The sequence below is a fragment of the Myotis daubentonii genome, chromosome 16 (genome assembly GCF_963259705.1).
Source record: "Myotis daubentonii chromosome 16, mMyoDau2.1, whole genome shotgun sequence".
Lineage (NCBI taxonomy): Eukaryota > Metazoa > Chordata > Mammalia > Chiroptera > Vespertilionidae > Myotis > Myotis daubentonii.
The window spans coordinates 21,682,329-21,710,004 of NC_081855.1; the positions used below are offsets into that span (position 1 = coordinate 21,682,329).

At 52.7% G+C, this 27,676-nt stretch overlaps 1 protein-coding gene across 10 annotated transcripts in view; it reads right to left on the bottom strand.

The window, feature by feature from the left end:
- Window positions 1-27,676, bottom strand: part of RAP1GAP2 (RAP1 GTPase activating protein 2) — a 216,144-nt gene that overhangs the window by 88,966 nt on the left and 99,502 nt on the right. For all 10 annotated transcript variants that reach the window (XR_009449112.1, XR_009449111.1, XM_059669104.1 and 7 more), the window contains one exon: window positions 11,171-11,255. Coding sequence is in view for 8 of the 10 variants with exons in the window: in XM_059669104.1 (XP_059525087.1) it covers window positions 11,171-11,255 (85 nt within the window). In the remaining 2 variants the exon portion in view is untranslated. The remainder of the gene's footprint in view (window positions 1-11,170; window positions 11,256-27,676) is intronic.

Below are 27,676 nucleotides of genomic sequence, written 5' to 3' on the forward strand. Positions count from 1 at the left end.
CAGGACCTCGGTTTCCAGCCTTTTGCCAATCCTCCCCCCACCCCCCACTGTCATCCCAGTTTCTCAGGCAGAGTTTGGGGTCTAACACACAGGGCTCAGGTGCGGCCACTCACACAAAACGCAATTTCAATGTCTGTTCATTGGACACGGAGAGACTCTTCAGCCGCGAGGACCCCAGCCGGGCAGGAAATCAAGGAATCCTGGGGAGAAACTACCTTCACAGCGGAAAAACCGGTGTACTTCCTTCCAGACTTTCCCTGTAAGCACTGCTGTTCTCTGGGGGAGCGATGACTAGCATTTCTGCTGCACCTGCTACCTGCCTCTGTTTGAAGTGATAAACTTGCATCATTTCAATTAGTCCTCATTGCAACCAGGGGAGGCAAGTTCTCTTCCATTCCTATTCTACAAAGGAGGAAACTGAGGCAGAGAGCACTGACGCAGCCAGAAAGTGACAAAGCCTTCTGCCCAGGCAGACTGGCTCCAGAAGCTGTGTTCTTAACTACTCGACGTTGAGAAGAACCTGGAAGGGATCGGATCCAGGTCAAAGGGACTGGACTGGCCTCCGTGTGGCCTGTCAGAAGGAAAGGGTGGCAGGCTGGAGGATAAAGGAGAGGGGCAGAGGGTTCCCAGAGAGAGCATTCTGGAAGCGCAGCTGGCCTGTTCCCCGACGCAAAGGAGAGAGGGAATAAGGACCTGATGGCCAGATGCCTAGGCCTGGGCTTGAGCTTCATTAGCAATTTCTAGGTCCCCTGTGGGGCCTCCAGCTCCAAAGGCCAGGGCCCAAGGCTACTGGAAGCAGTCAAGGGACTCTGATGTGCTGGTGGCTCCCAGTTCCCTAGAGAGAAGCCCTGTTTCTCGGGGGCAAGAACCACATCACATCACCACCATCATACTTATCATAATGACCATAATGATCATAAGGACTTATTGAGCACCTACTACATGCAGTCACTGCACTAGCTACTTCCTGGATCCCTCACTCCTCCTCACACCTACTCCTCCAGTGACCACTGTACCCATTCCACAGGTGAAGAACGTGGAGGTGGGGGGTGGGGGGGGGGTAAGTAACATGCTCAGGTGACTCGTGCAGAGTGGTCTGGAGTGGCGAATAGGACAGCACAGGCTTCGGAGCCACACAGACAGACCTGACTCCAGATCCTGGCTCTGCATCACCAGCTCTGGAATCTTGAGCAAATCACTTACCCTCTTCTGACAATTTCAATCAGAGATGCCAGAAGTAATTCATCTCAAATGTCAGCGCCGCGGGGCTGGCCACGGTGCCTGCAGTGCTCTGTGGGAGAGGAGAGGCTTCTGACCCACGTCTACGCTCAGGGGAAAGAGTGCCGTGATCAATTACTAACATCAGGGGCAGAAGGGAGAGTGACAGCACAAGTGTCACCTATTTGCCATCCCTGATCTGGAGAAACACCACGGCTTATAGAGACAGCTACACAGATGCATGGGTGCACTTGGATACATACGGCCAATGGGTTTTTGACTAAGATACCAAAGCAACTCAACGTCTTTTCAACAACTGGGTGTCCACCTGGGACTAAATTGACCTAGACCCCTACACTGGGCTGTACACAATTAAATTAAATTGACATGGATCTTAGACCTATAGCTAAATTTATAAGGCTTCTAGAAGAAAACATGATAATATTTGTGATATGGACTAAGCAAAGATTTCTTAGGAAACAGAAAGCTACAGACATAAAATTAAAAAAAAAAACATGAGTTAGACATCATCAAAATTAAAACTTCTGCTCATCAAAGACACTTAAAAAAAAGAAATGAACTTGCATCCAGAATAGGTAAAGAATGCCTACAAGAAGACAGACACCCCAATTTCCAAGGAGGATGAGGGGCAAAAGGAACTCTAAGAATGGTCAACAAGCATACGAAGAAGTGTTTGACAATATTAGCAAAATGCAAATTAAAACCGCAGTGAAATACTCCTACACACCCACTCGAGTGGCTAAAATTAAATAACTTGACAATGGCAAATGTTGGCGAGGATGTGGAGCAGTAGGAATGTAAAATAGTACCACCATCTGACACAACATTTGGTTTCATATAGTTAAACATTCGCCCAGCGTTTGACCCAGGCATTTCACTTTCGGTACTTACCTAAGAGAAATGAAAATACATGTCCAAAACAAAACAATAAAACCTATACCAGAATGTTCACAGTATTTGGCTATGCATTATAGCCAAAGGCTGAAAACAACCCGAGTGTCCCTCAATAGGAGAATAAGCCGCCTGTGGTGTGTTCAGACAAAGGAACACACTGCTGACACGCTCAGCAGCATGGGCGAATCTCACAGAAATGGTGCTGAGCTGAACACAAGGAGCACACGCTACATGGTTCCTTTTACATTGAGTCCCAGAACAGGCAAAACCAATTCACAGGGGAAAAAACCAGAACACTAGTTGCTTGGGAGGTAGTGGGTGGGAGGGACTGACTGTGAAGGGACATGAGGAACTTGGTGGGGTGGCAGATATGTCCTATCTGAGTTAAATCAGAGTGTGAGTAGAATGGGTGTACCCTTTAATAAAAGCATACAGCCCTAGCCGGTTTGGCGCAGTGGATAGAGCGTTCGGCCTGTGGACTGAAGGGTCCCAAATTCGATTCTGGTCAAGGGCATGTACCTTGGTTGCAGGCTCCTCCCTGGCCCGGGCCCTGGTCAGGGCGCATGCAGGAGGCAACCAATCAATGTGTCTCTCTCACATCGATGTTTTTCTCTGTGTGTGTCTCTTCCCCACCCACTCTCTCTAAAAATCAATGAAAAAAATATCCTCAAGTGAGAATTTAAAAAAAAAAATTTTTAATTAAAATAAAAGTATACAGTTAAGATTTATGCATTTCAATGTATGTCAACTTTTTAAAATCTGGCTACAGCTAAAATGTAGCCAGATTTTCAAGAAGTGTAAGCTACTTGCCCTTAACACACAAACAAAATCAGGGACAATATACAGATGTGCAGCTGTGCACACATGAGGGGTGGAGCCATGCAGGTGGAGCACACACAGGCATCTCCGGGGTCTTGATGCTGCCAAGGGGCAGCCCCGCAGGTGCAGGCCAGGTGAGCCCTTCCTCACATCTGCACTGTCCTCCGGCCTCTATGAAATCAAAACACTTCTGGAAGTGGATCCTGAAATGGCCTCTGGACGGGCGACAGACGCGGGTCTGTGTGGAGACCGGAGACGGCTCTTCCAGGGCCCACAGAGCATCAACAAGAGAGCCAGCTAACCCTCCCGCAGCGGTGGTGATGAGGGGAACAAACATTTGCCCTCTCCTGTCCCCTTCCAGGGCTTTCTCCAGGAAAGGAAAAACCAAACCTCCCTGCTGGTGTCCTTGAGCCTTTCCTGCCCCCGCCCAAGAGGCTCCCAACATCCTTCCCACACATGCCTCCTCCTGTCATACAGACTTGGTAGGTCTGAGAGGGGCTGACACCCCTCACTCAACTCTTCCCAGAGAGGAGGGGAACACCAGGGGCCTGAGGTTGCGCTACAAGCTGGAAAGGAAACCCTGGCCAGGCCCAGGGAGAGAGACTGGCTGGTGGGCACTGGTGAGCCTGGAAGGGTGGCAGGAGGAGACCAGACAGCTGGGAACGACGGGAGGTTCCTCTGATATCCGCATTCTTCCCTAGCACCTGGAGACTTACCCACCTGCCTGACCCGCCTCTGAGGGCGTCGGAGGCATTTGTGAGTGAAGAGCAAAGTACCAAGGAAGCAAAGCAGGAACATGACTTTCTGCTCATCCCCACGGAAGGAACACCAGGCCTCCTTCTCCTCTGCTGGGAGGGAGAAGGTCTGAGTGGGGGCCGCCCTCGGAGAGAGAGATGGAGGAGGTCTGAGCAGGGCCGCCCTCAGACCTGCACAGAGAGAGATGGAGGAGGTCTGAGCAGGGCCACCCTCGGACTTGTACAGAGAGAGATGGAGGAGGTCTGAGCAGGGCCACCCTCAGACCTGCACAGAGAGAGATGGAGGAGGTCTGAGCAGGGCCGCCCTCAGACCTGCACAGAGAGAGATGGAGGAGGTCTGAGCAGGGCCGCCCTCAGACCTGCACAGAGAGAGATGGAGGAGGTCTGAGCAGGGCCGCCCTCGGACTTGTACAGAGAGAGATGGAGGAGGTCTGAGCAGGGCCACCCTCAGACCTGCACAGAGAGAGATGGAGGAGGTCTGAGCAGGGCCGCCCTCAGACCTGCACAGAGAGAGATGGAGGAGGTCTGAGCAGGGCCGCCCTCAGACCTACACAGAGAGAGATGGAGGAGGTCTGAGCAGGGCCGCCCTCAGACCTGCACAGAGAGAGATGGAGGAGGTCTGAGCAGGGCCGCCCTCAGACCTGCACAGAGAGAAATGGAGAAGACTGAGCAAGGGTCACCTCCCATCTGACCTGGCCAGGCCGGGCCACGTGGGGCTCCAGAGGCTAGTGTGATGGTTCAGATCGAGGTCACGTCAAGTCCCAGCATTGTCACCCTCAACAAAATGCACTGCACTGTGAGCTGGAGGATGACCTGGAGGGTGAGCCCCATCCCCTTCACTTCATGAACCCCAGACGGTTGCTGTATGAGGTCAGTCCCAGGGGGGTCGGCCCAACCCCCTGTGCTTGCCGTCAGGGCCCCTTCCCGCTCCCCCACGGCCTCCCCATGAAGCTGTCCTCGCTCCTCTCCACCCCACTGAGAAGCCGCATGACACACTTGAGCTTGTCACATGCTGAGCCATATGGTTTCTTCTGCTCAGTTAAGGGCCCCGGTAGACAGCAGGTTCTTTGAGGGGTGAGGACTGCGGCCTCGGTGTGAACCCCTGAACCCAGCGCAATGCTGGGCACACAAAGCCAGACCTCCCTAAATGCCTGTTGATCTGGTATTTTTTGCATGAAAGCCAGATCATTAAAAATGTGGGCCTGGAAACGATCCACAGTATCCCCAAGGAGACAGCCCCAACCCCTCTCCCAGCCCACCCCCCGCCAGCCACAGTGTGAGTTCTGGCTGGGAACTGGGCTCTCGTTCAGCCCATCTGCTCGGCATCTCTTTGGTGGCTTTTTCTCAGTTTCACATGAGAAAAAAAATCCCCTTGAAAAACACAAACAGCGAAGAGGTGGGGCAGGATGAGTGGGACCAGTTGCAGCAGGCATGGCAGTGGGGGCAGTGGCCTGGGGGAGGGAGGGCCTTCTCAGGCGGGAGGCTGGCTGCTCCTCCAGCAGCCCCTCCCCAACCAAAGAAGCAGCTACAAGAAGGGCTGTCCCTGCATGTGGGGGTGGGATGAAAAGAGCACTTTACCAAAGATAGTTGGGGCCTTGAGTTTAACTAAATCTGCTGGCTACCGTAGGAACACAAGTATCCTCAGAGGGACCTTAGGTGAGTCATTTTCTATCCAGTTTATCTATAAAAGAAATGGACCGTCCATCCCTGACACTCTGCAGCTCCCAAGCTAATCAATACCAAAGGGGTATGCCTGCCACCCCTGCCCCACCTGCACTGCCAAGGAAACCAGGTGAGACCTTCCCCCACGGCCCAGACCCCCAGGGCCAGACACGTGGAGAGGGTCCAGCCTCCACCTCGGGTGTCTCAGACTCCATCGTAAATAACAACCGGGAGGTCGGAGGCCTGATCTGCCCTCATGGCTGGTGGGAACCCCGGTCTGGGCATGTGATCCCACGTGAGACTGATGGGGAAGGGTGGGGCTCCTGGCCCATCTTGAAGAACCCATGTCTATGAGCTTAACTTAGATAAGTGTCACTTGGACACAGAGGCTCAGCTGGGATATAAGATTCCAGCAAAACCAGCGAAATCAAAGATCAAGTGGAGGCTCCTCTGACCTGGACATCCCTACAGTCAATACATCACAAACAGCCGCCATCCAGCCCCCCGGCCAGGACTGGGGGCCCGCAGAGCAGGACAGTTGGTGCCTCAAGGAACTCAATGGAGAGAAGCTTCGCACGACCAGCAACAGACAAGTGCAGTCACACCAAGGACACTCCCTCGGTGGTGAGCAGGCTGGTGAAGTAAATGAGGGTGGTGGTTTTAAGTCCCACGTGGATCAGTTAGCTTTGCACAGAGAGAAAAATGTCCTGCCCTGGCCAGTGTGGCTCAGCTGACGTGTCATCCTGTACACCAAAAGGTTTTGGGCTTAATTCCGGGTCAGAGCACATACCTAGGTTGCAGGTTCGATCCCTGGTCGGGGCAAGCATTGGAGGCAACTAATCAATGCTTCTCTCACACATCAATGTTTCTCTGTCTATCTATTAACTACCTCATGCTCTCACTCTCTCTTGCTCTCCCTTTCTTTCTCTCTAAAATCAATAAAAACATATTGGACAGGCATCTAATTACAGCTTAGATACAGAATAAGCCCAAATGACAATCACAGAGAGACCCCTAAGTCCAGGTATACCACACACTCACCTCCCAGTGCCAACCACAAAAGGGTCCTAACCAAGTGTGAGTCCCCAGGGCAACCCATCGAATCTTTCTGCATTCCCAGCCTTGACCTTGGTCTTGGGGCTTTGGATAATCAAGTCACAGGCTGGGAAATTCCTGAGCTGAGTTCAAAGAGGAGAAGGACAGAGCGCCCGGGGTTAGGGCTGCCTTCTGACAGTGTGTCACTAAGATTTCCCTGCAGGTGGCTGCTCTGTTCTGAGGCTGCCTGGGGTCTCACACAGGCCAGCCTCACCCCCTGACAGCTGGCCAGGCTCTGTGCTGGCCAGAGCAAAGTAGGGTCCGGCACCCAGCGGATGTTCATTAATAATTTTTTTAATGAATCAATGTTAATAATTTCTTCCCTGTGCTCCAAGTTCTCCATCAGTGCCCCTCTCTCCTGTATCTCCGTACACCCTGCTCCCCCTTCAGCATTTCCACACACCCAAGTCTCCCATCTCACAAGCTTTGTCTACACCCTCCGAGTCCCGCACCATCTCCACTCGCTCCTCACACGCCCAGGGTGGTGCCCCCCCTCCTCCCTCCCCACAACTGTTCTCAGTTACATCAGCAGCAGCAACCTGGGCACTAAGCCCAAAGGCCACTGTGCACTGCGCATTGTACTTGGCCTCTCGGAGCAGCTGACACAGCCGCCGCCCGCCCCTCCTTTGTGAATGCTCCTCCCACCGTGTGTCCAGCCTCCTCCACACCAGCCCTGAGTCCCTCCAGGTGCTATCCCAGGAATCTTCTTACTCCATCCTCTCCCTGGAGAGTTCACCGCCCCACCACCCCTACACCCCAAGCTTCAATCCCATCTCTATGAAAATGACCAGATTTTTACCTCCGGTCCAGACCCTCCTTCTAAACCTGACCCCCAAATACCCAGCTGCTCACTGGCATCCCCATTCGTGTCTCAAGCATGTCCAACTCAGCACTTAGAAGTCAAGCCCTCGCCCTCCCTTCCGGGTCACTCCATCTCAGAGAAGGGCTGTAACCATTTATCCAGTTGATCCCACCTCTCCCAGATCCTCCCATCTCATCAATCTACCTCGTAGGAAATCTGAGACCTGGCTGCTTCCAAATAACCTCACAGGGCCTTCAGAGTCAGGCCACCATCCTCTCCTCACTGGACTCCTGCAGAAGCCTCCCGACTCATCTCCAACTTTCCACTCTGCTCCTTCCCACGCACTCTCCACACAAAAACCACGGTGATTTTTCCCATCATCTTACTCCTCTGGCTAAAACCTTCAGTGATTCCATTGCCCTTCGCAGGATGAAGCCCAATATCTTCAGCAGAACTTCCAAGGGTCTGACTCTCCGTCCCTGACCGTGGATGCTCTGGCCATGCTGGTCTCCTGGTTGGAGAAGCCATGGCTCTCCTGCCCCAGAGCATTTCAGAGGCCACAGCAGTGCTTCTTGAGTGGAAAGTACATGTGAATGGGGATGGTGCTAAAATGCAGATTCTGATTCAGTGGTCTGGAGGGAGGCCTGAGATCCTGCACTTCTACGGAGCTCCCAAATAATGCAGGTGTTTGTGGTCTCCTGGCCTCACTTCAAGTAGTAAGTGTCTAGAACACCCTCCTCCACCCTCAGTTGACTCCTACTCAACTCTCAGGGTTCAGCTTAAACATCATTTCCTCAAAGAAGCCCTCCCTGACACTCTCCAAGATTAGGTTAGATTCCCCCTCCACAGACTTTATATTGTCCCCCCGTTATGCTGTACTTCTCCTTTGGAATATTCACATCTAACTGTCCATCCCTCATTCTTAAAATTATTTTTTCAACTCTTGTCTCCCTAGCTAGACTACAAGTTCCAGAACAGGGACCACAATGTCACGTGGTCAGCATTCTTCTCAGAGTAACACCTAAATTTTCCTTTGAGGAACCACCCCTCTCCCACTCTTGGTTCTTAGGGTTTAGGTGGTGGAGATGAGACCAAGTCTAGCCAGCCAGAGCCTTCCATCTCTCTGGTTGCAATGATTGGTTCAGAGACAGACATGTGACCTAAGCCAGGCCAATGAGCTTCCTCCCTGGGCCTTTTGTTAGAACTACTGGGGAAAAGAGACTCTTCGCTTAGCAAGTAGGAGCAGCTGTCACATTCCTGTCATCACAGAGACAGAGCTGAACAAAAAATGAAACCAATACAGGAAAGAGGTAGAAAGCGACAGATGTCATGGATGCAGCCGTGCCTGGAGTCTATACTTGCCATTACGAAGGCAATAAATTCCCATTTATTCTTAAACCAAAGTGAGTTATGTTTCTGTCACTTGAAACCAAGAGTCCTGACTAATACGACATTCAAATAAATGTTGGGTGTTGAATGAATTACATGAGTATGGGAGCAATTGAAGACTGCCAAGAGGACTCAGTGACTCCTCCTAGGAAACTTTCAGAGTTCTCCCTGCACTCTCCCGCCATCCATGAGCAGAGACAAGCACCCCACACCCCATCTTGCAGACCAACGTGCTGAACCTCACAATGGCCATAGGCTTCTCAGCAATCCGCCGTGCAAACAAGCCACCCAGCCCCCGGCTCAGATACAGCATTGACTGAAGGTGGTCTGGCTGTCAGTGCCCCCGGGGTACCCCACAAGGAGGAGAGCAGAGAGGTCCTCAGTCAGCCCTGTACCCCACCCACTCCTGAATCCTAGTCCAGTGGTCGGCAAACTCATTAGTCAACAGAGCCAAATATCAACAGTACAACGATTGAAATTTCTTTTGAGAGCCAAATTTTTTAAACTTAAACTATATAGGTAGGTACACTGTTATTAACTTAATTAGGGTACTCCTAAGCTGGCCTTTGCTAAAAACGTCCTCAATCTGATGGAGGTACGTTCGCTGAGGTCGACCCCTTCCAACTCTCCCATCCACACTCGTCTTGTATACTTGTTTCAGCTATCTCCTTTCACTCATCCTCTCTATATGTCCCAACCATCTCAACATACCTTTCTCCATCCTCGACACTACATCTTCTTTCACTCCACAACGTTCCCTAAAATTAACTTAATAAACTTTACTTAAAGTTTTAGGTCAACTTCGCACTGTACGTGCGCACCTGCACGTGGTATTTTGTGGAAGAGCCACACTTAAGGGGCCAAAGAGCCGCATGTGGCTCGCGAGCCGCGGTTTGCCGACCACTGTCCTAGTCCCACCAGGGCAGGCGCTGGCTGCCATCCAGTGATATTGCCCCTCAGCGCATACCACACAGCTCTGTGCATGGTGAGCATTCAATATGAGATGATAATGGAAAGGTGGGTTTTTTTATCTGCTTTCTTTGGGGGTATCACTTTGCAACAGATTAGTTCAGGGAAGAGGGGGTGCAACAGAGAGCAGCCCTAATTATCATCACACCAAACTGTCCATCCCTCATTCTTAAAATTATTTTTTCAACTCTTGTCTCCCTAGCTAGACTACAAGTTCCAGAACAGGGAAGAGAAGGGCCCTAACTATTTCCCTGTGAGTCACCTCACAGCAGAGCTCCAGGACAGAGACCAAGGCTGGCCTACATGTCCCCTCAGCTGATTCAGGCGGCGGGTGACTTCTTCAAAGCTAGCCCTCACCTGGCAAAATGCAAGGGAGGGAGAAGAAAAGGGAGGGAGGTGCATTGCTGCCTGGGCAGGGATACTGCCTGAGCCAAAGTCCTCCCTGAAGGCCACATCAGGTGTGTGTGGCCATGTCACCAAGGGGGACTAGCGTAAAGGGGGAGGGGCATAGTGGGGGGAGGGTGCTGCCCCCTCAGCTCCTTTCCAGGAATGAGATGGGCCCGGGCATGGGGACCTGGGATGTGGTTTCCCAGGAGAGAGACTTGTGAATAAAACGGTAACAGGAAAAGAATTACCCAGAACCTCTAAGGCAGGGGTCCTCAAACTACGGCCCGCGGGCCACATGCAAATACAAATATTGTATTTGTTCCCGTTTTGTTTATTTACTTCAAAATAAGATCTGTGCAGTGTGCATAGGAATTTGTTCATAGCTTTTTTTTTAAACTATAGTCCGTCCCTCCAACGGTCTGAGGGACAGTGAACTGGCCCCCTGTTTAAAAAGTTTGAGGACCCCTGCTCTAAGGCAACTCTCCTGCAGGCACTGTGGTGACAAGGCCAGCCTCAGAAGGCCAGTCGGAGGCAGGTAGACGGCGTGCAAGTTCCATTCAAGAACCAGGAGATGCCCGACCAGTGTGTGGCTCAATGGTTGAGCACTGACCCATGAACCAACAGGTCACAGGTTGCGGGCAGGAGGCAGCCGATCAATGATTCTCATCATTGATGTTTCTATCTCTCTCTTCGTCTCCCTTCCTCTCTGAAATCAATTAAAAAACTATATCTAAAAACGTCTTAAAAAGAACCAGGAGGGTCCCAGCCCATGGGACCCTCCTTGCCCATCCCCAGGCCCTGGCAGCCCTTCTGGGCAGTGGCCCCTTAGGCACTTGCCTGCAGCTACATGCTAAACCGCTCCCGCTTCCTCTTGCCTGGGGCCCTTGTTCCGGAACCCCACAGCTCCACAAGGCCTCTCACTAATTACCAAGCATCCTGCCAACCCCATCAGCCCAGTCTATTTCCTCACCCTAACACCCCTGAGTCTGTCACACTTCCCTCCCGCGCTGCTGAGCTCAGGTGAACGCTGCTTCCAGAGGAGGCTGGGCACCCCGTGCCCTCACTGGGCAGGCGCAGCTGGTACGGTGCCGAAACAAAGCAGAGCCTTGAGCGGCACCCCTCCCCACCCCTCCCCACTTACCAGCTCTAAGCCTCTTACCTTCATGGTGGGAGGTGCCGTGAGAGGAGGGGACAGCGACCGGTCTGGCAGGGGCACATCCGAGCTGTTGGCCAGCTCCTGCTTCCTGTGAGGAGGCCACAGAACACAGAAGAGGTGAGTGAGGGCCTGCCCGCACCGTCCATTCTCTCCTCCAAAGCGCTGGGCTTGGGCACACCATCCAGCACACACTGAGCAAACCAGAGTGGGTGCATTTCCCGGCTGGGATGGAGTAAAACCCAGAGCTGGGCTGCTCCATGCGTGGTCCCTGCTCCAGCAGCAGGAACTTGTGAGAAATGCAAATTCTCAGGTGCACCCCAGGCTCTCGGGTGACGGGGCCCAGGAATGTGCATTTTAACCGTCTCTCAAGGTGGTTCTGACGCACGCTGAAGTCTGAGAGCCACCGGGCTAAAGAGGTACAGGACTGGGGCTGGGTGGGAGAAGAAGGGGAGAGGGGTGAACATTTTCTATTCATCCTCTCTGTGGCCCCTCTGTCCCTCAACACACACACACACACACACACACACACACACACACACACACACACCCCAGCCAGACAGCTGACCTTGGGAGGAAGGGGCTGCCTGCTGTGTGAGCTGCAGGTGAAACTTATTTTAGTCCCTGTGGGCTAGGACCACTGGGAGACAGCTAAACAGAGTTGTGTCGCCATGACAACATGATTGCGACAGGTTCCCTGCTCTCGCACACCCCCCACTTTCCATCTGGCCCTTCCAGTGACCAGGGAGTGCGAGTGCACAGTCTGATCACCAGGCAGAATGTTTGCAGTAGGATAAGGCCTCGGGACAGCGGTTATGCAACAGCCAGCTGGGCAGAGCCCGGGGGAGGCCCCAGACGAGGGACTCCGGCGTCCTGGACGTGCCCTAGTTATGTCCTGGGACAGGAGGGAAGGCAAGGATAACAGTACAAGGAGCCTAAAAAGATCAGGATGAACCATCCAAGCCCCAACTTTGCAACTGTTTCCTTCTCCAGAGCCCCAGCCTGAAGCTGCTGAGTCAGTCCAACACCTGGTCCCCCTTAAACGACCAAGGAACACCCCCTGCCAACTCGAGAGAATGTTTCTGCACTTCTTTCCAGCCCACGTACTGCCAAAGGTGGGGTCACAGCTCCAACCCCAACCTGCTTCATGAGAACAGCCCACCCCTGCAGAGCCCAGCCCTTTGCCCAGAGCACACCCTTGTCCTGGGCCCAGCCACCACCCTGTCCCGGCTCCTCTCAGCCAGACAGGCCCAGACTAAGAGAAGCCAGGCCAGGCACCCCGGGCCCTGTCCACCCTGACACAACGCCTGCCTGCCCCGCAGCCTGTCCTCCAGGAAGCGCGATAAGGAGGCTGCGTGCACATCTGGCTGGGAGAGGTTCCCTGTGACCCCTTAACCTCAACCTGCCAACTCGCCCTCTGCTCCTCCATCTGCCTTCCTCCCCCTTTCTTTGGTTTCTTTAAATATATTTTTTATTGATTTCAGAGAGGAAGGGGGAGGGAGAGAGAGATCGAAACATCAATGATGACAGAGAATCATTGAGCGGCTGCCTCCTGCATGCACCCTTCTGGGGATGGAGCCTGCAACCCAGGCATATGCCCTGACCGGGAATCGAACCATGACCTCCTGGTTCATAGGTCAACGCTCAACCACTGAACGACGAGGCCGGGCTTTCCTCCTCCTTTCTTCTTGGACGTTGGCCTCACTCTGATGGCTGGAGAGGGGGTCTCCTCCCTCCTGATCCAGACTATAGCTAGCTCAAGAACCAGCAGGGCCAACACTCAGCACACGTACACACACACACACACACACACACACATGCATGCACACACACAAACACACGAATGAACGCAGCTTCTTCTAGCTCTCAGCCAGAACCACCAACCTTCCCTTCCACCATGGGATCCAGCCTGGCTGCTCCGGCCCTCACCTGCCTGTGGTCCACCCAGGCCCACCCCTCCTGCCACGCTGCCCTCTCCCAAGCAGCCACGGTCCCTCCTCTATGGGCTGCCCCCCTGAGAGCCATGGTGGGGAAAGGGAAGGGGGGAAGAATGATCAAGGATGAGGAGCACCACCCTCAGGTCCCCTGAGGTGAGGACAGAGGAAGGCAGCTCCCCTTGGGGACTGGGAGCCTGGTAGGGAAAAGCATGCAGGGAGGGGAGGGGAGGCAAGCGCCCCCTCCCCCCAGAGACTATAGGACAGCTGGGGGATAGCTGAGGACCTCTGGCCTGCTCCGCTGGAGATGACTTGTGGGCCAACCTGACCAATAGCTGCCCTGGCTCTCCAAAAACACACACTCTAGGGGAGGGCAATACCGGCAGGTTTTTACACCGGTGGCCAAGGGATGCTCGTGTACATGGTTCCCTCCATAAGGCACAAGATGTCCACTCCCATGAGGCCAGAGCAGATGCTCCCTGCATCCCAGACAAAGGGCCCCCAATACCAAACCATCCCTGGACTGAGCCCCTCTCCCCTGCGCCAGCCTGTTTGCCCCGGATGCTGGAATAACCTCCAGGGAGTGGTAAGGACTCTCACAGGGTGTCTCCCACCAGAAGGATTTCCCGAGCGACGCTTGGAGCCTGGCCCTGCTGACACTTGACTTTGGACTTCTAGCCTCCAGAACGAAGGCAATGAATGTCTGTTATTTCAAGGCCCTCCCGGCCCCCATTTGTGCTACTTGGTTACGGCAGCCCTAGGCAACAAAACACTGCCCAAGTCCCAGGCTCTAGCCTTGGCTTTGTAACTAGAGGACCCAAAACAAGGAGGATGAAATCCCTGCTTCAGCCTCGCACCCCTGCTGTGGTCAGCTGGGCCCCACCTTGTCCTGCCCCAGCCTTCACAACCAATGACATTCGAGTGCCAGCCACCCTCCCAAGGACAGCCAGCCCGCCGGGCTACCGGCTGGCACTGCGATAAGAACTACAGTGCTCGATGCAGTTCCAGCCCTTTCTCAGGCAAACGTCACACATGAGTAGGTGAGAGTGACACGGGGTCTATCAAGGGGTGACCTTGAATCTGATCTAATTTTTATAAGTGAAGAGTAAATTACTAGCAGAGGTGGGACCCTCACTATTCTCTGTAACATCTTTCTAGTAGCCCACAGTGATCTTGACATGTATCACAGCAGTGAGATTGGAAACTGCCCCTTCAACCAAGACAGCCAAATGCCCACCCGCAGCTCTAAGGACTCGGGGTCCAGGACCCCCACAGGGACGCACAGGAGGAGGGGCTTCTGATGGGAGTGGAGGAGGGGGGGGGGAGGGCAGAGAGAAGGCCGGGGAGGAGAGGAAGAGCATTCACTCAGCTAAGAGCAGGGTGGTAAGAGCAGGCGTGAATGGACAGAACAGGAGCCCTCCTCCCGCCTAAGGGGGTCTAGGGCGCTGCCCACTCAGCATGCCTCCCTCCTGGAGCCACATGGCACTGAGCTCCTGTACTCAGGGTTCCTTCCCCAGAGCCTGGGCGGTCCTGGGAGGGCTCGGGGAGGCCAGGAGAGATGCTCACGGGCTTTAGCCAAATGAGGTTCTAGCCACCTTTGGCCAAATGCAAATCTCAGGAGGAAATGATCAAAGAGCCTGGAGGGGAAGCTGAAAAACCAAAGGACAATTCATCCAAATGGGACCGTTTGTAGGGAACTGGACAGGCCCCGGGGGGCAGGGGGAGGACCCCACTTTCAGCACCCAGGCATCCAGGGTCCTCACCTCCAGCCTCCGTTGGCTCTGCCTCAGACCATTTGAGATCCTTGAGGCCATCATCCCTCACACATTTCTATGAAAATGCCCTACACTATGAATCAAGAGATTCCTGGGTTCAAGTCCGGCTCTTCTTGCTACCCCACTGTGTGGCCTTGGTTACCTCACCTCTCTGTGTCCCTGTTCCTTCATCTGCAGATGGGGTGACAATGGTCTAAGGAATTAAAAGTGATGGCTATGAAATGAAAAATAAAGTGCTATCTAAATGTAGACCATTGTTATAATCATCATCTTTATTGTTAATCATGACTCATAAAATGGTGATCCGGTCTCCTTGTACAGAGAGAGAATCAAGGGTCCAGGACTGTTTAAATGTCTTTGAAAACATTTCTGGCATCTCAACTAAGCACCAATTCTAGCCCCGGGGATCTACTCTCAGGATCATAACCGTCAGTTAATAGCTAACAGGGAAAATACCCACCTACCACCGGACGCTGTGGGCCAGGTTTAAGCCCGCCCTCCCCTTGTCGGCATCTGCGTCTCCCCCGACTGCCTCCCGCCAGCCACCACGCTGGGCTCTGCGTTCTCTCACTTTCCAAACAGCCAGGCTAGAGACATGGAGACAGCTGACCACTGCAAAGAGCTTCGGGAAAAACCAAACCCAGAGGAATGGAAAACATCACTCACAACAGCCCAAAGGCAGAATAACCCCAGTGCCCACTAGCCAACGGGTGGGTAAACGAAGTGTGGTCTTTCCCGTGAGGGACTATTACTCGGCCATGAAAAGGAGAGAAGCAGTGAGACATGCCACAAAGCGGACGAACCTCGAACACGGAAGGCTTACGTGAAAGAAGCCAGACACAGGGGCCACGTATTGTGATTCCATTTACACGAAATGCCCAGAACAGGCAAACCCGGAGACAGAAGGTAGTCAGTGGCTGCAGAGCTGTGGGAGGAGGGAATAGGCAGTGACTGCTCATGGGCCTGGGGGTAGAGCGTGAGGTGATAAAATGTCCTGGAACTACACAGTGGTGATGGCTGTGCAATGTTGTGAATATACTGAAAACCGCTGAATTATCCACCTTAAAAGGGTAAATGTTATTACATATAAGTTGTATATCAATTTTTTAAAATATATTTTATTGATTTTTTACAGAGAGGAAGGGAGAGGGATAGAGAGTTAGAAACATCGATGAGAAACATCGATCAGCTGCCTCCTGCACAACCCCTACTGGGTATGTGCCCGAAACCAAGGTACATGCCCTTGACCGGAATCGAACCTGGGACCCTTGAGTCCGCAGGCCGACGCTCTGTCCGCTGAGCCAAACCGGCCAGGGCTGTATATCCATTTTTTAAAGGGAGGAGAGAGAGGGGCTGACTGAGCTCCACTGCTGCCATCCTGCTGTTTAACTTCTGCTCCGGCTGCCTGTGGTGCCCACGGGGCCAGGCTGTGTGCAAGTTCTCGCTTTACGGCGATGCCTGAGATGCTGAGCAGCGCTTCCTTACTACTCCCCCTGTTGAAAGCAACATCTTATAAGTGAATTGCAACTCAATAAAAATGAAGGAAGGAAAGAGGGAAAGAATGAAAAGAGGGAAAAGAGTGCTCCCAGCAGAGTCATCCCCTGGGAGAGACTTTTAGAGTTCTAACTGCACATTTCTACACCCTATATAACCAAACACACCAGCCGTGGGCAAACTACGGCCCGCGGGCCGGATCCAGCCCGTTTGAAATGAATAAAACTTAAAAAAAAAGACCGTACCCTTTTATGTACTTTTTACTTTGAATTTATATTAGTTCACACAAACACTCCATCCATGCTTTTGTTCCGGCCCTCCGGTCCAGTTTAAGAACCCATTGTGGCCCTCGAGTCAAAAAGTTTGCCCACCCCTGAACTAGACCATAAACAATAAGAGATGAAATAACATTGCCCTGACCAAGTAGCCCGGTTGGTTAGAGCGTCATCCTGATACACTAAGGTTGCGGGTGCAATCCCCAGTCAGGGCGCATACAAAAATCAACCAATGAATCAATGAATGCAGAAATAAGTGCAACAGCAAATTGATGTCTGTGTGTGTGTGTGTGTGTGTGTGTAAAAATCAATAAATAAAATTTTTAAAAGAAATAAAATAGCATTAACATAATATAAAAAAAATAAAGAGCTTCAAGAGAAATCATCATATGAAACGGACACAATTGGTAGAGAAAGGAAATCAGAGGCCAGGATGATGACAAGCTGGACTCTCAGAGTCTTAGGAAAGACCTCAGCTTTCCCCTCTGCCGAATGGGCACACTAACTCACAACTCCTATGAACTTCCAACTTTCCTGCACAGGACTCAGAAAAGTGTGCTCAGCTCCTCCATGTGACGCGTCTTTGACAGTTTTCGTGATGATTGAGAGCTATGTGCTCACTGGGCGAGCTGGGCCAGGGGGATGGCTGAGTGGACCGGGCTAGGTGGGGGCTGAGGGCCCATGCCCAGAGGAATCCACCTTGCTGCCTATAGAGACCCAGGGCCCAGTGGCACAATCACAGAGCCCCCATTCTCCCAGCCAGCAGTGCTGCGGCATCCCCACGAGTGGGAAACATTCCAGAAGTTCCATCCATGTGTGCAGGACACCCTGGCAGCAGGCTGGAGCAGAGGGCCAGGCCCAAGCCTCAAGGGAGGCTGGTGGGCAGTACGTGCAATGGATCAAAAGCACTGGCTTTACAGTCCAACAGGCTTGGGTTAGAATTCCAGCGCCACCCCTGCGACCCTGATCAGCACGTCACCTCTCTGCACCTCAGCCTCCTCATCTGTAAAATACCAGCACCTGACCAGTAACCCGCTCAGCACAGGGCCTGGTCCTCAGCAAAAACGCAGGCCTGGTCGCCACTGTTACTGTTGCCAAGGCTGCTGTCAAGTGAGCTGGAAGGAGTGGGCATGACGGAGGGGCCAAGGCACAATGCCAGCCAGAGGGTGGAGGGGAGGCAGGGACGGCTTCTAATCTGGGGAACACAGATGCCCACATACTTTGGACACAGCCTGGGAGGCAGGGACAGGGGAGCACAGCCATTGTGTGGGGGCCACCAGGTCCTGCACATACATACACAAACCCCAACGGAGACCCAGAGGTGAAGACGTGAGTGTCCACCCCGTGTGGGGGCCCATGTGGAAGGGGAGAGGAACAGGAGCCCAGCAGAGCTGGCAGAGGGGTGGAGGGAGGAGAGGGGTAACGGGATTCGGGAATGAGGCTCCAGCAGGTGGAGGGAGAGCCTCCGATGCCCCTGGGAGACCCCCGTGGGCAGGAGCAGGTGTTGCTCACCTGTCGGCACCTGGCACCACGGACTTTGGAGTCACATCCTACCCCCGTGCATATTCAAAGTGGATCCTGGAGATTCGGAGCACCACCTAGACCTTTGATAATTCACAACTCCCCAGGGGATGCAAAACAGCAACCTTTCCCCCACCACCGTGCACACCCAACCCCAGAGCGCATGGACACAGAGACCAGCAGCCCGGGGACACACACTATAAACCATCAACAGCCCAGGCACAAAGACAAGAACACTGAGGCCGGAGAGGCGGGCAAGCTGCACAGATCCCAGGCCTCCTCAGCAGGATGTGCGGGAAGAGAGTAGTCACATACCAGAAAGCACCGCTGGTTTCTAACGAAGCCTGCGCGCCAGTGTGAGGGGAGGGAAGGGGCAGGGGCCCAAGGGCTCTAGGTGCCCAGTAAGGAGTGGACTGACGGCAGAGGCCAGGGCTGCAAAGGAGGTGTGCCAGGTGTGACTGACCACCCCAGGCCATGGTCTGGGCATCAAGCTGTGGCTGCATGAGGGACCAAGGGAGGCCTGGGCGTCCGTTCCAGCAGCTCCAAAGGACACGCTGGCTTCTCTCTGGGTGTGACGGGTGAGGACGACATTGTCCTTCCCTGGAAAACCCTGAGTCCCTGAACGGGACCAAGGGTAGGAGAAAGGGCAGGCGCCAAGGGGAGACAGGACACAGCAGGGTGACCCAGCCCTGACCCGTGGGTGGCACGAGTAAGCCTCCTCCTGCATCAGGTCTCAGAGCTGATGGACCACCCTACACACACACACACACACACACACACACACACACACCCCATGTCTCAGAGCTGATGGACCACCCTACACACACACACACACACACACACACACATACACACACACACACCCCATGTCTCAGAGCTGATGGACCACCCTACACACACACACACACACACACACACACATCAGGTCTCAGAGCTGATGGACCACCCTACACACACACACACACACACACACACACCCCATGTCTCAGAGCTGATGGACCACCCTACACACACACACACACACACACACACACCCCATGTCTCAGAGCTGATGGACCACCCTACACACACACACACACACACACACACACACACACACACACACACAGGCCAATCTCCACACTGCCAAGAAAACAAGCCCTTCCTGAATAGACAACTGTTAGAACTGACTGATGCTGTTCACACTCGAGTACGCAGAGATGCCGAGGGGTTCAGTGTGGGCCTGAGGTCACAAAGTCAAAAAAATTCCAGAGCTGGCTCTCAACCCCTGAGGTCTCCGACTCCAATCCATGGCTCTTCCCGACACAATGACAAAGCCAGCTCCGCCCGGCCCCAGTGCCACGGCAGGAGGTAGAGAGAGGACACAGAGCAGCACCTTCTCGTGTCCTTTAAGCTTTAGTTCCCGGAGACCAAGGTGGGCTGTGTGCCCTGGCGTGGGCGATGGCCCTTGTATCACATGCAAGCATCTGAGAAGACAATCAAGGCAGAAAAAGTGAAAATTTAAAAATCCTGAAGGCACAGCACGCCCATGTGAAAAGCCCATTTCCCAAACGTTACCTGTGGGTTATGGGTTAGGACGGGTCCAGAGTAAAGTGCATGAGCACATGGGGAAGGGAGGGCCAGGTCTCTTTGGGGATCAGCTAAGGTATACAGAGGAGTGGACAGTTGAGCTAGACCTGGAGGGAAAGGCCAGCAGCTGCCTGCGAGAGAGAAAGGAAAGGGAGAGCCCTGGCCAGTGTTGTTCAATGGTTACAGTGTCAGCCCATGCATTGATGGGTCCCAGGTTGGATTGTGGCCAAGGGCACATACCTGGGTTGCAGGTTCACCCCCAGTCCCGGTCACAGGTGAGAGGCAACCAATCGATGTGTCTCTCACATCAATGTTTCTTTCTCTCTTCTCTCTCTCTCTCCCCTCCCTTCCACTCCCTCTAAAAAAAATCAAATAGGAAAAATATCCTCAGATGAGGATTAAAGAAGGAAGGAAGGAAGGAAGGAAGGAAGGAAGGAAGGAAGGAAGGAAGGAAGGAAGGAAGGAAGGGCTGGGAGGGAGGGAAGGAGGGAGGGAGGGAGGGACGGAGGGAGGGAGGGAGGGCAAGGGATAGCACAGCAGCAGAGGCATGGGGAGCAGGTGGGGAGGGGAGGCAAAGAGCCCTAAGGGGAGGCTGGCTGATGTCCCTGATGCAGAGGAAACACATCCCTGGCACTTAGTAGACCCTCAGGAAGAAGTGAATGCTAGCACACAGTCCTGAAGGCTTAACATGTCCTAGGTACCGTCTGACGTGATCCCCATATCCTGTCGCATTTAATACTCACGACAACCTTTGCAGCGAGGAGTATCATTAATCCCACTTTACAGATGGGGAAACTGAGACTCCGAGAGTGAAGTTACTCGCCCAAGTTCCCACCGCTGGAGGGTAGCAGAGCAAAGCTTGGACCAGGCAGTCTGGCCCACAGTCCCCAGTGTAAACCTCTGTGCCCACTGCGGTGGGGGAGAGCAGGAGCCCACTGAGAGGGCGCCCCGCCACACCTGCCCAGAGTGGGGCGCATGCTGCCCCCCTGGCAGCCGAGATGATCTGGGGTGGTCTTGATTGACATAGTTATTTATTGATCTTCTACAGCGACCTTCCATTTGTGACAAGGCCACTCTGATTTTCCTTTTATGGTAGTGACACTGCCTTCGAAACCTAGTTTATTCACGGTTTTACACTGAGCCAGTTAAAGGAAACGAGTAACTAGCTAGCACAGGTGGCACACAGACATGATGGAAACAGTGAGGGTGGTTTGCTGGCGGCTGAAATTTGGGAACCAGGCACTAAGCAATCTGACTGTATGTGTGGGCAAAGGGGAGCAGCAGGTTCCGGAGGCAGGGCCTGGCTGACCTGCAGGGCTTTGCTGGAGGGCTCCATGGCAGCAGAGAAGACAGAGGGACAGGAAGGGGAGGAGATGGAGGGAGGAATGAATGGGAGGGGCTCCCCTGTGCTGATGGCCATGGACATGAAACAAGAGGGTCAGATCCCTAAGGCATCTCAGGGGCAAAATGAAGAGCACTTGGTGACTGAGGGTGAAGGAGGAAGAGAGCACTAAACACGTGAAAAGACTTCTGAAAACTGAATGATCAATGCTTCAACCATGACACGGACGAAGGAGAATTGGGTTTGCAAGAGGCAGCTGATAACTCATGCATTCTGGTCACACTGCATGGCCCCTGGGACACCCAGGTGAGATCCGAGAAGAACTGAAGCCTAAACAGAGAGACAGGTGTGAGGAGAACAAAGGTGGAGGCTGAGGCCATGGGAGGAGAGGCTGGGGGAGGGCGGGGGGGGGGGCAGGTAGGGCTGAAAAGGCCGAAAGGAACAGAAGTGCTCAGTGGGGACTAGAAAGGAGAAGTGAGAGAGGGAGGACCCGGCCCAGGTGGAGTGGAGTGGGGAAGCTGAGGGAAGGGCGAGTGCCTAGGGGTGGTGGCAGGCGCGTCGCCCCACTGTACAAGAGGCTCCCTTTCCCCGGCACTGAGGACATCGCTAACTACGGGCACGTCTCATCCAGCCCTTGACGCACCGCGTCCCTTGGAAACTGCCGCGTGAGCAGCTTCCGATACAGGGCCAGCGGTTCTGCTTGGCACTGCCTGGCCTCAGTTGAGGGAGCTACATCATGGTCAGAGCAAAGGCGGCCAGCTCACAAGGTCACGCCCTCAGACAGCTTCAGAATCGAACTTGCAAAACCATGGAGTCAAAAAGCACAGAATAGCAGCATCTTCCCGGCCTGCTAGTATTTCTTGACCTGGATGGCAAGTGCATGGGTGCTTATTTTATGATTTGGCTTGGGTGTATGACACGTATCACAATAAAAAAAATAATTTTAAGTAGTTCTCCCTCACTTCCCTAGGAGCGATATATATAATTATGCATATGAATATGGATATAGAGACAGAGATAGAAATAGATATAGTCTTAAGCCTGTTGAGACTTCCTTGATGAACATATCAAATTGACCACGTGCATTGCATTTAGTATGCTTCTCTGAAGCCCCTTTGAAATAATAGTGAGGGTTTTTTGTTTATTTCTTAAAGTGTGAACTGACAAAAGCAAATGTAGTGGAAAAAAATTCAGCCTACAAGAGATCACAGGCATCTGGAAGACAGACCGGGATGGATGACCTGGGGGAACCCACCCCCCAACCTATCCCTCCTTCACCAGCCAGATGACCTCTCCAACCCTCAGCACCATGAGAAACTGAATAATCCGTCAGAAAAGACCACACCTGGGTTCCTCCAATGGAAAGGCAACTTGCTACCCAACCATCACCCGGCATGGAAGCCCCCAGGTGGCACACCAGCCCACGCACAACGAGTCCCCAATCCACTTTCTAGCGCCTTGCTCTTGGGTACAGAGAGTCGGCTAAGGATGGCCAGACATCAAGAGGAACCTGAACAGACAATGTAAGGAACCAATGGAAACTTCAAAAATACTATAAATTAAAACCTTCAGAGAGAAAACATCATGTCATGAAGAGAGAGTACTATAAAAATGGAATGATCAGGAAAGAGAGAGACCTTAGAAAACAGAAATATGATTGAAAGACTAAGTTGAGGAAGTCTCCCAAAAAGTAAAACAAAAAACAAAGATATGGAAAATGAAACAGAGAAGATAAAAACATCAGAGGGTACAATATCTAACCAATAAAGGTTCTAGAAAGACATTATGAAGCAGAGATGAGCCACCCATTGCCAAGGCAACCAATAAAATGGGCGTTGTTTCACCATAATCGGAGCAAATTATCAGAGAATCAGTACAAGAACATTTCCCAGAACTGAAAGACTTGAGTCTGGGTCCACCAAGTACCCAGCACATGAATAACAAAAGATATATTCCAAATATTGTCAGGAAGTTTCAGAACACCTGGGTAAATGAAAAATCCTCCACAACTCCAGAGGGAAAATATAAATACACGCCATATGCAAAGAAATATAAAGCATCAGATCATTAGGCTTTTCAACAGCAGCTCTAGAATCTAGTAGGCAATAATGTAATACCTTCCAAATTCTGAAAGAAAATTGTTTTCAACCTAACATTTTATATCCAGGCAAACTATCAACCAAGTGTGAGAGGAGAGACGATCTGGAGTACGCAAGAGCTCAGAAATGTTTACTCCCTGCACCTTTTCTTGCATTCAGAAGCAACAGCCCAGCAGAGGAAAACGAGCTCTAAAAGCAAGATCTCCTGATGGAAAGAATGGAATTGACAGTGTATCTAATGGGTGCAAGCTTTGGGCAGAAAAAAAATTAAGGAATTATGGTAGAATAAATAGAAAAAACAGAAAAACATAGGTACATAGAAAACTATGCTAATAGGGAGAACATGAGTTAATCATTAACTCAGGGGGTAGAGGGGGGAAGGTTGAACAAAAAAGAAAACCTAATTATAGCACCCTCTTTGGCTCAACAATAAACAATATTTAGATAGTCATCCTATATAACAAAAGGCTAATATGCAAATAGACCAAACAACAAAACAACCGAACAACCGGTCACTATGACATGCAATGACAACCAGGGGGTGTGCAAAGAGCATGGCGGCATCGGCAGCAGGTGGCAGAGCAAGGAACATGGTGGGCATCGGTTAGGGCGGGATGGTGGAGCAGCTGAGGAGGGATGCCAGACCAAGGCAGGGCGTCGGTCGCTGTCATCAGGGTGGTTACTGAAAATTCTTTGTTCCCGCACGCCGCAGTCCCGCCCGGCACTTGCACCTGCTGCCAGCGCCGGCCTCACTCACACCAGCTGCCGGTGCTGGAGCTGCCGCTCACACCTGTTGCTGGCACCCAGCGCCAACCCTAATCGCTCCGCGCCATCTGTGGGTGCGAGCAGTGGCTGCCAGCCCTGATCACACCTCAGGCTTCTCCACCTCCCCTGCTCCTGAGGGGCGCTAGGGGAGCAGCCACTGCTTGCACCCACTGCTGGTGCCAGCCCCAACTGCTCCACGCCATCAGCGGGAGCATGCAGGGCCAGCGCCATCAGCGCATGGGAGCAGCAGTGGCGGAAGGGCTTCTGGCAGACAAAGGACGGGGGCGAGGGGGGGGGCATGGTGGGAGGGGCCAGGCAGGGGCACAGAGGATGGGCAAGACCTGCCTCTGTGCCCACAGCAGCCTCACGGCCCACAGTTCCTTTCAAGGTGCACGAATTTGTGCACTGGGCCCTCAGTAATAAATAAACATCAACTATTGAATCGAACCCAAAAAATGGTGCTCCTGAAAGGACACATGGCTTACAAAGTGGTCCCAGGTCTTGGCTGACTTCCTAGGGGAGAAGTGCCCCCTCACAGTGCCCAGCACAGCGGTGTGTGAAACCATCCGTGCTAAGAAACCACCCAACAGCACTGGGAGTCACCCTATCACAGAGCGGACCAGTCGCCCAGCTAAGCCATGTCCCCACCCTATTCCTAAGCCTCTTAAGTCTTAACTCTTCTGAATAAGTTATTACTCTGTCACCAGATTTAGTGATTTTCATCATTAGTTCAAACTAAATGACAGCCTGTGTAGGCTCAGATCATAGCATTTCAGGGCAAATATGTCTGATCTATTCAATTAATAATGCCTGATCTATTCAATTAGTAATGCCCTTCCCTATCTGTTTCGCTCATTGGAAAGACAAATACGTGGCGCTACCTTCCAGACAGGGCACGGGGCCCATCCACATTCTTGCATCTTTGGGAGATAAATGTCCAGGGTACGGGGGTCGACCTGTGACCAAGCAACTAAGCGTAGCTGACTCGGCCCCCGAGAACCAGGACTGCAATCTCATCTCACCAACAACATGCTCTAACCCAGCCTACGGAGCCCAGTGCAGATGAACCAAACCCAGCGACGTTAAACCTTGCCTCCTCCCCGCACTGGCTTCTTTCTCGGGGACAGTAGGGAAGGAAGGATGGGATAACTGTGAGAGCCTCCAGCGGCATACTAGAGTCTGAGCATGAGCCCTGCAGTATACTCTATGGCTGGAAGGCGCAGGGGAAGGGCTTGACAGCCTGGAGCACCACTGCATAACCTCAATCTCCAAGTGATGAGCAGAAACCTGTTCCCCTGGCCAGGCTCGCCTCCTGACTCAGCGAGAACACAGGGCCTCGGTGAGCCATCGCTCTGGCCCCTTCACTGGACTCTAAGGTACACCCTGCCCACAGGCCCAGCTCCCAGCGTAGCTGCTGGCACTGAATGAACTGAAGAATGAATAAGCAGATGAGGCGCTCATAAACCCGCAGAGCTCGGGGACTAAGTTAGAGTGAACGGGGCAAGCCCTTATCTCCACTGCAATTAGGTCTTCTCGGCTGTTGCTCTAAATGACCTTAATTCCCTGCTCAAGGGCCTGAGACGGTTTTCCCAATCCCCACCAGTTTGATCTGTTACTCATGTCATTCATTCCCTGGTAACTGGTTCTTCTCCTGACCTTGCATTACTCCTCTGGACACGGATAGTAGAGATAAAAGAAGTATCTTCCATCATTATTATTAACTAGAGGCCCAATGCACGAAATTCGTGTAAGAGTAGGCCTTCCTTCCCCCGGCTGCCGGCACCAGAACCCGGGTCCCCGGCTTCCCTCACAGCCCCGGCTTTGTCCAGCAGGATGTCCAGTCTAATTAGCATATTACGCTTTTATTATTATAGTTTATCAGCATCATAATACAAACTAATACTTAGTAAGCCCTATGTGAAGCTCTTTACATGCATTAATTCTTTTAATCTTCTCAACAACCCTATGATTCAGAATTATTCTCCCATTTTACAGACGAAGAAACTGAGGCTCAGAGAGGTTACGTGACTTATGGAAGGCCCCCACAGCAAGTAAGTGTGAAAGCTGGGACTCTAAGGGACCCTGGAGGGCAGCTTGTGGATGGCTCCTCTCTGTCACACTCCCCCCACCCACCCCCGCACCCACAGCAGTCCTGGTGTCTGAGAGCTGGCAGCTGAGTCACTGGGATCATTTATTAAACCCTCTTCTGGAAAAAGTGAAGCTCAAAGGCCTTAGAGTGCCCTCCTAGACCAATCTGTGGCCCAAAAGCAAGCTGCCTGGAAAAGGGCATGGGGTGAGGGTTTTTTTGTTATTGTTGTTTTTGTGTGTTGTTGTTGTTTTGAGAAAATTATTTTTCATTTGCTGAATGCCTACAGAACATCCTTGTAAATACTGATACCCCATTCTGGGTTGTTTCAAAGGGTACACTGAGTGAGAGACCATCCTTCGATTTCTGATTTTTACATTTTATTGTAAATATTAATATATACTCATTGGTTTAAAAAATACAGAGAATCCAGAGGCATCTAGCGAAATGGACTGGGGGGGGTGGGGGTCTGCCACCTCTGCCTTCTGCTCTTCTGATGCAACCCATCAAACCAGAGCACACAAGGCCCCGGGGAGCAGACGCAGCACCTGCCGCGGGGAGCCAGGCTCAGAAAAGGCTGCTGTTTCGCTTCCCGCTGAATCATTTCCAGCTGCCCTGGTCAGCGAAGTGACAAGATGATGCATCAACGTCAATAACGCTAGAAGGCTCTGTCCATGGACACAGCATTATTCTCCCGGGAGGCATGATGAAGTCAGTCTCTGCAGGCAGCTGGGGCCACTGAGAATTAAGGGTCCCTGCCAGGGCCTCTGTCATCCCCTCCCAGACCTCCTCCCTGCCCCCGCTGGCCAGACCAAACAGGGACAGGAAGAGGCCCCTCCTGGGCCAGCCAGAAATTCAGCCAACAAAGAGGCGCTCCCGGAGGCCTGGCCGCAGAGCTTAGCGAGTGTGGTGGGACGAGAGGACACAGCCTTTCCGCTGGAGGAGCCAAGCACGGCTTTAAGTCCCGGTGGGGCTCCCGGGGCCCTGGCAGGCCTCCCGCGTGCCCCGCACATGGGCTGCTCCTGAGGGCACTCGGTTACTATCTGTTGAGTGAATTGAAGAGGCTGGTGGCTGTGTTGGGTCAGTGCCTCAAGAGAGAACATGAAGAGAAGCTTCTAGCCAGATTCCCCGAGAAATGTGTCTATTTGCTGACCAGGCGGCAAGCGCCCTGAGGGCAGGAAGGGTCTTGGCCGGCACCGTATGGCACACATACACCACAGGCCCTCAGACTGCCTGTTACGACCTGACGTTGTATAACAATCTGCACTAAAAACGTTTATTATCACCTTCTCTGCAACCACAGGGAGTGATGTTTCCTTCTTACATGTAGGTGGGGCAGCTGAGGCTTGGGGAAGGCTGATGCGCCAAAGGAAGCACAGCCAGTTAGCGGGGGAACTAGAACTCAAACTCAAGATTTGTGACTGCAAGACCCCGTGCTCCAAGCTGTCCCGTTGGTGTGCAAGTGAATGAGTGGAGGGGTGGAGGGAAGGATGAATGAAGGGATGGCCGCAGCCCCCCGAGTCCCCCACTCTGCCTTCCCACAGCACACATTCCGTGCCCCACGGCAGAGCCTGGGGCCCACTGCACTTAGCCTTCCTGGTCCATCAGGGTCCTGCATGTGAGGATGGTTCTCACTTGCTGTGCAAACACCG